General features: G+C 36.5%; 1 protein-coding gene and 1 long non-coding RNA gene across 2 annotated transcripts in view; one reads left to right on the plus strand and one right to left on the minus strand.

The window, feature by feature from the left end:
• Positions 1–13490, plus strand: part of LOC132427195 (uncharacterized) — a 203937-nt gene that overhangs the window by 100554 nt on the left and 89893 nt on the right. The window lies entirely within an intron of this gene.
• Positions 369–1311, minus strand: LOC132426826 (olfactory receptor 13F1-like). Its single transcript, XM_060013630.1, is given in 2 exon segments — positions 369–1034; positions 1036–1311. Coding segments are annotated over 2 exon segments (942 nt in total).

The following is a 13490-nucleotide window of genomic DNA, read 5'->3' on the forward strand; positions in this document are numbered from 1 at the left end:
ATACTAGGCTTAATATCTTATACTCTTGGTATATTAGTTATTGTCATGGTGCTGCTAGAGTTGAACACTTAGATGATATAGCAAATTAAATATGAAAGAAAAGAAATCATCTAATTTTAATGTTATATTAATATTCAGTGAATGCTAAATACTTCTCCAGAAACATGATTCATTCTACCTAAATTATTTATTAATATCAAAAGTTTTATTTACAAGGTAAATCAAGATATTGGACTTAATGTTGAACTCCTATTGAAAATGAGTATTTTCCAGGGTTTGGCTTATTCCAATGACTTTGTAATTTTCTGGCTAATGTTGGAGATTATCCAGATGAATGTGCTTGCTCCCATATTATATGAAGATAGAAATTAAAACATTACCAAAGAATTTCTAAACAGCAATTTTTTCAAAGCTGCTTTCACCTCTTTGTTTCGTAGACTATAGATGATAGGATTCAACATGGGGGTTAACGCACCATATACCAAAGTCATAAATTTATCTATTTCCTGTGAATCTACAGATGAGGGCTTCAGGTACATGGAGAGAGCTGTCCCATGGAACAAAACCACCACAGTCAGATGGGCTGCACATGTTGAAAAGGCTTTTCTTTGACCATCCACTGAGCTGATTCTCAGGATGTTGGAGAGGATGAAAGCATAAGAGATACAAATTGAAAGCATCAGCATAGGAACAAGAAGTACGGTGATCACCAGCATGATTAATTGCACCATGGAGGTGTCCACACAAACTAGTTTTAAGACAGCCAGAATTTCACAAGCAAAATGATTGATGACACTACTACCACACAGAGACAGCTGCAATACAGACACTGGTTCCACCAGGGCAGTGAAGCAGCCTGTCACCCAGGAACCAGCTGCAATCTGCACACAAATCCTCTTGTTCATGATGATGGGGTATCTCAGGGGGTTGCAGATGGCCACATATCAGTCATATGCCATCATGGACAGGAGCACACACTCAGTGGAGCGCATGGCAAGAGAGAAGTACATCTGAGCGGCACACCCGGAGAATGAGGGTAGTGTTTTTCCCTGAAACAAAGTTTATCAGCATTGGAGGGAAAGCAGAAGAGGTGTACCAGACATCTAAACAAGAGAGGTTGCTGAGGAAGAAGTACATGGGTGTGTATAGGCTGGAATCCAGGATGGTGATGGAGATCAGAATTATATTACCCAGCAAGGTGATCAGGTACATCAGCAAGCACAGCACAAATATGATGACCTCAGCTTTGGGGTAGTGGGAAAATCCCAGGAAGACAAAAATTGTTACAGATGTCAAATTTGCCTGGAACATTTTATTATGTCATGGTCATTTGCATATATGCATAGAATGATTAACATTACATATTATATATAAAACATAAGATCCTCTCCCTTTATATTTTCTGGTATTTTTTCTTCACATCAACTTGTAGTCTGTGCTTAAGTGCTTCTCTAGCTTGGTGATAGCATTAGTAATATGTTTTTGAAGGAATTTGTCATCATCAATAAGGAAAATTTCAATCAGGAAGTCAACAAAGTATCTTCAAGGTGTTATTTTTGCTGCAAGACTTTTTAAGGCAATGTTGGGGAATGGCAAGCTTTATTTCATAAATATGAGAGACTGAGGAAAGAAAATCTTATGGGGTCTTTCTTTTTCCAAAAGCACATTTATAACTGATCTATGGTGAAGACATTTGTCTACCTCTGAACCATTGGAATGATTTTCTTCCCCTAGTTGGGTAACAGTCTTCTTACTTAGGAAACTTTTCTACTTTCCAAGTTCAGTATCTTCCGCCATTGGTAGGGTTCTGTCCAAAATAATTTGGGAGATTCAGTTAGTAAAAGAAGACAGACTTCTGCAACCACAGATTAATTAACTGAAAAGCTTGAAAATTTAGACAAAGCCCAGACTTTCCATCTCAAACCCACGATAATGCTGATATTCTCGTGATGGGACTTATAGCCGAGATTTCCTTCATATGGCCAGAATTGTCCTGACATATGTGCTCCAGAAACATCCTCCAAAGGACCAGCCATTCACACTGTAAGGCAATTTAAGTTTTTTGTTGCTTGTGAAAAGTTTCTAATTCATGCAGCAAATTAAAGTTAGAAATCTTTTGTACAGTATTAAAAATTCTGAAACTCCAGGGACAATCTCCCATAGATCCAATTATAGTCAGTAGCTGATCTGTTCTAATTCTTGTGTTATTCAAACAAGAAATTACATTTTTCCTGTCTGTGCTGACTTTGGGAAGGGGAACTTTGCTCTTCTCCTAATTGTGTTATTAAATCAGTCAATCTGGTTTTTAATTCTCACTGTTTCCCTCTTTGTTTGACTATGGCAATGTCCTTGCTTTTCTTTCCTTATTTAGACAAGATTCATTGCAGCCATAATACAAATGGTTGACCAAAAGGGAGAAAAGAGGTTGACTGACATCTGACCCAGAGTCCCATTTCCAACTCACTTGTTCAATTCCTGTAGACCAAGGCTTATATGGCTGGAAGTAAATCATATAGGTTGACCTGATTATGCCTAGGGGGAAGGGTCAGAAGAGAACTGTACTTTAGAGATACACTCACAAAGTTAAGATGGAGGCAGTGGGACTTCCTTGGTGGCGTAGTGGTTAAGAATCCGCCTGCCAATGCAGGGGACATGGGTTCGAGCCCTAGTCTGGAAGCAACTAAGCCGGTGTGCCACAACTACTGGGCCTGCACTCTAGAGCCTGTGAGCCACAACTGCTGAAGTGCGTGCACCTAGAGCCCGTGCTCTGCAACTAGAGAAGCCAATGCAATGAGAAGTCTGCGTACCGCAACAAAGAGTAGTCCCTGCTCGCGGCAACTAGAGAAATCCCATGCAGCAACAAAGACCCAACGCAACCAAAAATAAAACATAAATTAATTAATGAATTTTAGAAAAGATGGAGGCAGTGACTAAGACTGAGGAAGAAGGTTGCCGACCTGACTCCCTACTATGTATAAAGCACCAAACCGGACTTCTGCTTTGGAATTACCTTGAAGCACACTGAAAAGAAGAGAAATTCAGAACCTCCATGATATTTTCTGTCTGAAAAAGAAATAGCCAAAATTTTAACAAGTTTCCTGATGCTTATGAGTCTGTATTCTTCCCTATCTCCAATAATAGCAATAGCATTTACTCACATACTTAGGCCAGTAATCTAGAAGTAATCCCTGATCCTTTCCCCCCCTCTTATTTCATACCAAGCTCAGAAGGAAGTCTGTCATATCTTCCTGAAAAGTACATCTTAGATTTCCAACTTCTAGTAACGATAGAGTATCTTTTGGCAGAGTAACTTAGATCAGACTAACTCTCCTGCTACTAACAATTATAAACTCTGAATCAAATATAAAAAACAACTGTTTTATGACACTGGAGAGTGATCAAAAGCAGGCAGAACAGAAGGGAATCCAGCCCCTGAAAGATGTGAACCAGACTGAGTGAGATCAACAGGGCACTCCCGAGTCCATATAGCAGATGGTACTCAAGCAGAAAGTAGCAGTCTTGATCTGAGGAATCAGATTAGCATTTGGGGCTGCCAGAGCAGCTGGAAATGTAGGGATACATCCTGGAAAAGAAGGAGCTATAAAGGAGGAAACTAAACTCTATGTAAAATCTCTCATCAAATCCTTGACTGACCACTGAATTGGGCATGAAGAGAGTGAGACTTCTTAGAACCCAGGGGAAAGTGACAATTGGAAGGCTAAAGAGTTGAACAGAGATTTTAATAAAAAGTTCACAGCTGGGGAGACAGAGTTTGGCATTCAAGTCCCACCAAAAAGAAGGGCTTAGTAAATACTTCTAGATTTCCATTGAAACCCAAGTTGTTTTTCCATGCATTAGACAGGCATATTGGCCCAAATAATGGGTGTGGTCTTAAGTGAGATTTGCAGTTACCTCACACAGAGCATTTAAGTTAAGAAGCATCTTAGTTTATACCCCAGCTATTGTGTAGCATAGGAAATATTCTTCAGGGAGTCATGTATTATAGAAGAATCTATAACCATAGAAGGGTTTATTTACTGTAAGTGATTTTTATCCGGGGACACTCTGGAAAGGGCATTGAATAGATATGGTCAGTTCACTCCCTCAAACATCATTAGTCTCTGCTCAGAAATCCAGTTGGTAAAGGGTCTATACCGGGAAGCCTGTCTTTTTTTTCTCTTTCTCCTAAGAGGTTCCACCTGGTAAAGAAAGTGAATGCATCACAGGCTAGTTGCTTTAACTCCTTCATCCTTGGGCAGATAGAAAATTCCTGTCATAAGGTTTTTACACTTTACATTAAGTGATTTAATATTCAACATAGAGTGAAAGAAATTGAGGAACCATACTGTAAACCCAAGAGCAACCACTATAAATCCTAAAAATAAATTTAGCTTAAAAGCTAATAAAGGAGATACAATGAAATAAAATAATAATAATTTAAGACTTCATTAATCCAAAAATACAGAAATAAAAGAAGACAAGTAAGAAAAATGGAGGGGACAAATAGAAAGCAAATAGAAAGATAATGGATTTAAACCAAAACATATTGATAATTACATTAAATATAAATACTAAAAACTCCAATTGAAAGACAGAGATTGACAGACTGGATATAAAAAAGGAAGATACAACTTTGTTGTTTTAAAAAATACACTTTGGACAAAGATACAGAGAGGTTGAAAGTAGAAGGATGGAGAAAGAAATAACAATCAAAGACTAAATAAAAGCTGGAATGGCTATATTAATTGCAGGCAAATTCACTTCAAGAAATAGAATGTTGCCAGAGATAAATGGTAAGAAGGTCAAAGCATCAAGAAGATATTAAAATAAAAGCTAAATGTATATGTAGCTAATAGCATAGCTTCAAATCTATGAAGCAAAAATCGACACAACTAAAGAGAAAATAGACAAATCTATAATTATATCGGGAAATTTTTAACACCCACCTTCAATAATTGGTAGAGTAAGTAAAGAAGAATTCAGTATGGATTCAGAAAGTTGAAAAATACTATCAAACAAGTTGATTTGTTGACATTTGTAAACACTATTCAACAATTACAGAATATACAGTTTTTTCAAGTGAGTATGGAACATTCACCAAGATAGAGATGTGCTGGTTCATAAAACAAATCTCAGTAAATTTCAAAACACTGAAAACATACAGAAAATGTTCTCTGACCACAACAGAATGAAATTTTAAGCTAATATCAAAATAATAATTAGAAAATTCCAAAATTCTTGTAAATTAAGCAGTACACTCCTAAATAAACAGTGTGTCAAAGAAGGAATCACAAGGGAAACTAAAATATATTTTGAGTTGAATGATCATGGAAATAGAATATGTCAAAATTTGTGGAATGCAGTAAAGCAGTGTTTAGACAGAAAGGAATAGTGTTAAATGATTATAGTAAGATAGAAGAAAAGTTCTTAGTCAGTTATCTAAGATTTCAACTAAGGCTGGAAAAAGAAGACCAAAGTAACTCAAAGTAAGTAGAAGGAAATAATGAAGAGCAGAAACAAATGAATTAGAAAACAACCCACAAAAAAACAGAGAAATGAACAAAGCCAGAAGTTGGCTATTTGAAAAGAATAATGAAATTGGTAAACCTCTAGCTAACTCATTAAGAAAAAAAGTGAAACCACAAACTAAACATTTCAGGAACGAAAGAGGGAATATTACTGCAAGAGAGACAGCTTTGCTAGTGAATTTCGTCAATTTAAAGAGTAAACAATCTTACAGAAACATTTATATGAACTCAGAAAAGAGGATATACTTCCATATATCAGGAGAGAACACCTATGAACCTTTCTTATGAGGCCACCATAATCTGGTACTAGCAAAACCTGACAAGAATATTATGACAAAAGAAAATTATAGACCAATATCACTAGTGGATATAGACTCAATAATTATTAATAAAATCTTAGCAAATAATATCCACCATTATATCAAAAGGGTATTATATCATGAACAAGTGGGTGTTATACAAGAAAGGAAAGATCAGTTTAATATTTGAATATCAACCAATTAATTTTATCACATTAACAGAATAGAGGGAAAAAATTCTTATGACCATGTCTATAAATGCAAATTTAAAAATTTATGAAAATTCAAACCCTATTTATGATAAAATACTCTCTGTGAACTAGTAGTAGAAGGATACTTTCATAAGGACATCAGCAATATAGTAAACTAGGAGTCTCCAGAGCTTGTTGCCTCACAGAAACATCAGTTTGAACAACTATCCACAAATGAAAATACCTACACAAGAGCTAAGGATTCCAAGTGAGAGATTAAAGATGGGTAAAGACTTCTGGGTTTTCGTTGAAACTCAGCACAAAAATAAGAAAAGACCCATTAAAGAGGGTAAAACAATAGTTTTGCATTACCCATGTCATCCTTCTCGCAAGCCCAAGCAGTGCGGTTCATAGAGAGACTCCTACTTCATGGAGGAAGAAGAGTGTAGTGTGTACCCTACTTCGTCATGAACCCCAGCACCAGTCTCACCCCAGTGAACCCTGGCACCATGCTAGCACCTGCAATCCCAGGCTTGCCCTTCCATATCTAGGCTCCTGGCTGCCACAGTGCCAGTCCAGGCCCGAAGGCCCCAGAGTCCACGTCAGCCCCCGTGGACCCAGGCTCAATGCCTGCCTCAGTGACACAGCTTCCAGGCCTGCACCAGGGTTAGGTTGGCACCTGCAGCCCCAGGATCCAGACCAGCCCCTGCTAATAACTTCAATAGATGCAGAAAAATGTATTTGACAAAATTCAACACACTTTTCTGATAAACTTTTGACAAATTATAAGAAATATACCTCAACATAGTGAAGGCCATATATGACAAACCCACAACTAACTTCATATTCACAGATGAAAAGCTGAAAGCTTTTCCTCCAAGATCAGAAACAAGACAAGGGTTCCCACTCTTGCCACTTCTATTCAATATAGTACTGGAAGTCTTAGCCAAAGTAATTAGACAAGGATAAGAAATAAAAGGCATCCAAATTGGAAAGGAAGAAGTAAAATTGTCTGTGTTTGCAGATGACATTTTCTAATATATAGAAAACCCTAAAGCCTCCAGCAAAAAAGCAGAATTAATAAACAAATTCACTAAAGTTGCAAGATACAAAAATCTACATACAAAAATCAGTTGCATTTCTATATACTAACAATGGTCATGAAAATCAACTTTCTGTTGAATTCATAGGATAATTGAATAGAATGATGCCAGGGGCTCAAGATTAGAGAAAAATGCAGAGATGTTGGTCAAATGGTACAAAGTTTCAGTTATGCAGGAAGAATAAGTTCTGGAGGTCTAGTTACAGCATGGTGAATATAGTTAATAAATACTATATTTTATACTTGAAATTTGCTAAGAGAGTAGATCTTAAATGTTTACTCCACATACACACAAAAATAACTACATGAGGGATGGATATGTTAACTTGATTGTGATAATCATTTCACAATGTATACACATTTCAAAGCATCACATTGTACATTATAAATATATATACCTTTTATTTGTCAATTTTACCTATATAAAGCTGGAAACAAATAAAAATAGTACCTAACAGCAACAACAACAACAAAGGGTACTTGCAAAGCATAATGAAGGACATCTATGGAAAACTTCAGCTAATACCAAACATAATGAAAGAAGAGCTGAAATTTTTAATTTTGAAAATCATGATATTTGAAATTTTCTTTTAATACATGTTGATGTTTTGGGATCCTATGTAAGAAATGTTTGTCTTCCCCAGAGTAAAAATGATATTCTGTGTGCCCCACAAGAAGTTTTATAGATTGAATATTTATGTTTAGTTCTATTATTTACCTCAAATAGATTGTTGTATATGGTGTATATACTTGTTCCAGCATTATTTATTGAAAAAACTATCCTTTCCCCATTGAATTACCTTGGCATCTTTGTTGAAAATCAATTGATCATATATGTGTGTTTCTTTCTCTACATCTTTATTCTGTTCATTGATTTATTTGTCTTTCTTTATGTCAGTACTGCAATGACTTGATTATTATAGATTTATATTGAGTTTAATGATGAGGTAGTGTAAATCCTCCAACTTGATTCATCTTTTTCAAGATTGTTTTGGCTCTTCCAGTTCCTTTTTTTTTTTTTTTTTTTTTGCGGTTCGTGGGCCTCTCACTGTTGTGGCCTCTTCCATTGCAGAGCACAGGCTCCGGACGCTCAGGCTCAGCGGCCATGGCTCACGGGCCCAGCCGCTCCATGGCATGTGGGATCTTCCCGGACCGGGGTACGAACCCGTGTCCCCTGCATCGGCAGGTGGACTCTCAACCACTGCGCCACCAGGAAAGCCCTCTTCCAGTTCCTTTACATTTCCATATCAGCTTAGAATCTTCTTGTCAGTTTCTCCAAAATTTCTGTCTGGATTTTGAATGGGATAACATTAATCTGTAAACTAACTTGGGAAGAAATGATATCTAAATAACATTGAGTCTTCTAATCCATGACAAGTTATCTCTATAATAGGTCTTCCTCAATTTCTCTCTACAATGCTTTGTAGCTTTCACTATAAAAGTCTTATACGTCTTCTTTTAATTTTCTCTCAGTTGTTTTATATTTTTAATGTATTACAAATGATGTTTTAAAATATATTTTCCAATTGTTTCTTGTTGGTAAATAGAAATGCAATTGGTTTGTGTGACCTGACACAGCCTGATAGCTTGGTAGGTTCTCCTATTAATTTTATTAGTTATTTTATAGATTCATTGGGTTTTTTTAATAGTTATTTATATACACAATCTTTGTGAAAAAGACAGTTTCCTTCTTTCCAATTGTAACGCCTTTTATCTCTCTTGCCTTATTGCACTACCTGGGACACCCAATATAACGTTATACAGTAGTGGTGATAGTGGATATTCTTGCCTTGTTCTTTTCTTTAAAAATTTTTAAAGAATTTATTTTGTTTAAGTATAGTTGAATTACAATGTTGTGTTAATTTCTGCTGTACAGGAAAGTGGTTCAGTTATATATATATATTGTTTTTCATATTCTTTTCCATTATGGTTTATCACAGGATATTGAATATAGTTCCCTGTGCTATACAGTAGAACCTTGTTGTTTATCCATTCTACATATAATAGTTTGTACCTGCTAATCCCAAACTCCCAGTCCCCCCCTCCCCCCTCCCTCCCCCTTGGCAACGACGAGTCTGTTCTCTATGTCTGTGAATCTGTTTTTTTGTCATAGATAAGTTCATTTGTGTCATATTTTAGATTCCACATATAAGTCATATACTGTATTTGTCTTTCTCTTTCTGACTTCACTTAGTATGATAATCTCTAGGTCTGTCCATGTTGTTGCAAATGGCATTATTTCATTCTTTTTTATGGCTGAGTAGTATTCCATTATATATATGTACTTCATCTTCTTTATCCATTCATCTGTCAGTGGACATTTAGGTTGTTTCCATGTCTTGGCTATTGTGAATAGTGCTGCTATGAACATAGAGGTGCATGTATCTTTTTGAACTAGAGTTTTGTCTTCTGCATAGATGTCCATGAGTGGGATTGCTGGATCACTTAGCAACTCTATTTTTAGTTTTTTAGTTTAGAAAACAGTTTTTATACTGTTTTCCATAGTGGCTGCACCAGTTTACATTCTCACCAGCAGTGTAGGAGGGTTCTCTTTTCTCCACACCCTCTCCACCATTTATTATTTGTAGATTTTTAAATAATGGCCATTCTGACTGTGTGAGGTCATTGTAGTCTTGCTTCACCTTTCTCTAATAATTAGCAGTGTTGAGCATCTTTTCATGTACCTACTGGCCATCTGTATGTCTTCTTTGGAGAAATGTTTATTTAGGTCTTCTGCCCATTTTTCAATTGGGTTGTTTGTGTTTTTTGTTGTTGAGTTGTATGAGCTGTTTGTATATTTTGGTAATTGAGCCCTTGTTGGTTGTATCATTTGTGAATATTTTCTCCTAGTCCATAGGTTGCCTTTTCATTTTGTTTATGGTTTCCTTTGCTGTACAAAAGCTTGTAAGTTTGATTAGATCCCATTTGCTTATTTTTGCTTTCATTTCTATTGCTTTGGGAGACTGATCTAAGAAAACATTGGTATGATTTATGTCAGAGAATGTTTTGCCTATATTCTCTTCTAGGAGTTTTATGGTGTTGTATCTTATGTTTAAGTCTTTAAGCCATTTTGAGTTTATTTTTGCATATGGTGTGAGGGTGTGATCTAACTTCATTGATTTACATGTGGCTGTCAAGCTTTCCCAACACAATTTGCTGAAGAGACTGTCTTTTTTCCATTGTATGTTCTTGCCTCCTTTGTCAAAGATTAATTGGCCATAGGTGTGTGGGCTTATTCTTGGGCTCTCTATTCTGTTCCATTGATCTATATGTCTGTTTTTGTGCCAGTACCACACTGTTTTGACTACTGTAGCTTTGCAGTATTGTCTGAAGTCTGGGAGGGTTATGCCTCCTGCTTTGTTCTTTTTCCTCAGGATTGCTTTGGCAATTCTGGGTCTTTTATGGTTTCATATAAATTTTAGGATTTTTTTGTTCTAGTTCTGTGGAAAAAGTCATAGGTAATTTGATAGGGATCGCATTAAATCTGTAAACTGCTTTGGTAGTATGGCCATTTAAACAATATTAACTCTTCCAATCCAAGAGCATGAGCTATCTTTCCATTTCTTTGAATCATCTTTATCCCTTTTTTAATGTTTTATAGTTCTTAGCATATATGTCTTTCAACTTCTTGGTCAGGTTTATTCCTAAGTGTTTTTTTTTTCATGCAATTTTAAAAGGGATTTTATTTTACATTCCCTTTCTGATATTTTATTATAAGTATAAAGAAATGTCTTGCCTTGTTCTTGATCTTAAAGTCTTTTAAGTGACTTTATCTTGCTATTTCTCCTTGCCCATGTCCCTACATTCTGCCTCTTCTCTTCTAGTCTGTAAATGGAAGGGACTGAAATACATCATCTTTTTAAAATTTTTAACTATGTCAAAATTGGTTAAATTTACCATCTTAACCAATTTTAAGTGTACAGTTCAGTTGTGTTAAGCATATTCACGTTATAGTGCATCAGATCTCTAGAACTTTTTCATCTTGCAAAACTGAAACTCTGTACCCACTATACAGTAATCCCTGTTGCCCCCATCCTTGGCAACCAACTTTCTATTTTCAGTTTTTATGAGTCTGACTACTTCATCTGAGTGGATATCATACAGCATTTGCTCTCTTGTGACCAGCTTATTTAGCATAATGTCCTTGATGTTCATTCACGTTGTAGCATGTGACAGGAATTCCTTCTCTTTTAATACTGCAGAATATTCCATTATATGTATACACGACATTTCCTTTATCCTTTCAATTGTTAATGGACATTTGGGTTGCTTCATTCTCTTGTCTGTTCTGGATAATGCTGCATTAAACATGAGTGTACAGGTATCTCTCTGAGATATCACTTTGAGTTCTTTTAGGTATATACACAGAAGTGGGATTGCTGGATCATATGGCAGTTCCATTTTTAATTTTTTAAGGAGGCTGCATGATGTTTTCCATAATGACTGCACCATTTTATATTCTCACCAACCGCGCACAAGGGTTTCAACTTTGTATTCTTGCCAACACTTGGGCATAGGAGCTACTGGATTGAGGGGCTTTTCTTACTTGGATAACCTAGGTATTGCAAAATCAACATTGTTAATATTCCCATTCCCTCTTCCCCCACATAAAACAAGCAAGCAAGCAAACAAACACCATGTTTCTCCTGCTCTGTTCTGATCTTGAGTAAATCGTTTAATTAACACTCACCAATTTTCAATTACTTTGTTAGGTCCTGGTGATGAGAAGATGATAAAGGTATAAACACTTCCCTTACCATCTTCTCAGTCTAGAAATATAGTGTAAAGGTGGAATCATTTGTGAGGCATGGGAGTGAGTGAGTAACCTTTGCTGTGATCTGGGAATGGATTACAAAGGACTTCCTGGAAGAGTTGATACCAGAGTTGCATTCAGAAGGTTATTAAGGGTATCCAAATGAGTATGTGAAAGAAAAGAGTTCCAAGACAAATAGAATAACATGTATTTAAATTTAGAGTTGTAAAATGTCATTTTGCATTCAGAAAAAAAATAAGTAGATTGGTGTGATATGATCATTGTATATGAAGAGGGAGTAGCAGGTGGTAAAGCTGGAATTGTCACACAAGGTTGTCTATGCTAATTTAGTAGCTTTATAGCTCACATTTTAGGTACTAAAGAAATATATATTTTTTAACCAGGAGAAAAGCAATATGAATATTGCTTAAATTTTAAAAAGTATCACTTTGGTGAGAGTGGGGAGAAGGGATTAAAAATAAAACTGAAATTAAAGCTCTGACAATGAAAATGGATGGGAAGAGTTGGAGTGCTGAGATAGAATAGATTGAGATGTGTATAACGTGGGGTATATTGCCATCTGGTGTTCACCATGCAGTATAACTTGATTCGGGGAGTTAGAACATTAGAGTTGAACGTAATTTGAGAAAATTGGGAAAAGAGGAAAATGAGCTCTCAGCGGAGATCAGAATTTGGCTTTGCAGGTGCTTAATTAATGTCTTATTTTGACACATTCTAGAAGATCCTGGGAGCAACATGAAAGATGTGTCACTTTCAATCATTTTAGGAGGGTCTATGTGCATAGATAAATCATGAGGGAAGTCACCTAATGAACATGTGGGGCTGAGAGAATGTCTTCGATACTTTACTGATCTCCCTTAAAGAAGACAATCTTTCATCCTGACCGAATGTAAGTCTGGCTGAGTAATCGTTAACTTGCCCAAAGGAGAGTCAAGATTATGGGAAAGACAATCAATCTTCTAAGAAGTAGGGTTTTTACTCAAGTTGAAGACTCCATGGAGTTAAATTTTCTAGAGGGGAGAGACCATTAAACCAAGATTAGGGTTATTGCATAGGAGGATGTATTAGTTTGGTAGGCTTCCTTAACAAAATACCATAGATTGTGTGCCTTGAACAACAGAAATTTATTTTCTCCCAGTGCTGGTACCTGGAAATCCAAGATCAAGGGGTTGGCAGGGTTGGTTTCACCTCTGAGGAGACCTCCCCTGAGGCCTCTCTCCTTGGCTTGTGGATGGCTGCCTTCTTCGTGTGTGTTTACATGGTTGCCTCTCTGAATGCACCTGCCTGGTGTCTCTCTGTGTGTCCAAATTTCCTCTTGATACAAGGACACCAGTAGTATTAGATTAGGGCCCACTCTAAGGAACTCATTTTAACTTGATTATCTCTTTAAAAACCCTATCTCCAAATATGGTCCCATGCTGAAGTTCTGGAGGTTAGGACTTCATCTTATGAGTTGTGGGAGACACAATTCAACCCAGAAGAGAGAGTATGGCTGGCTATTTCATACTTCCTCAGGAACATACTCAGGGCTTATTATTAAAACTAGTACCTGGCTCTGGGAAACACTGGGGAGTCCTGTGAAGTAATCTGCCTGCC

This window comes from Delphinus delphis, chromosome 6, assembly GCF_949987515.2.
Source record: "Delphinus delphis chromosome 6, mDelDel1.2, whole genome shotgun sequence".
Taxonomy (NCBI): domain Eukaryota; kingdom Metazoa; phylum Chordata; class Mammalia; order Artiodactyla; family Delphinidae; genus Delphinus; species Delphinus delphis.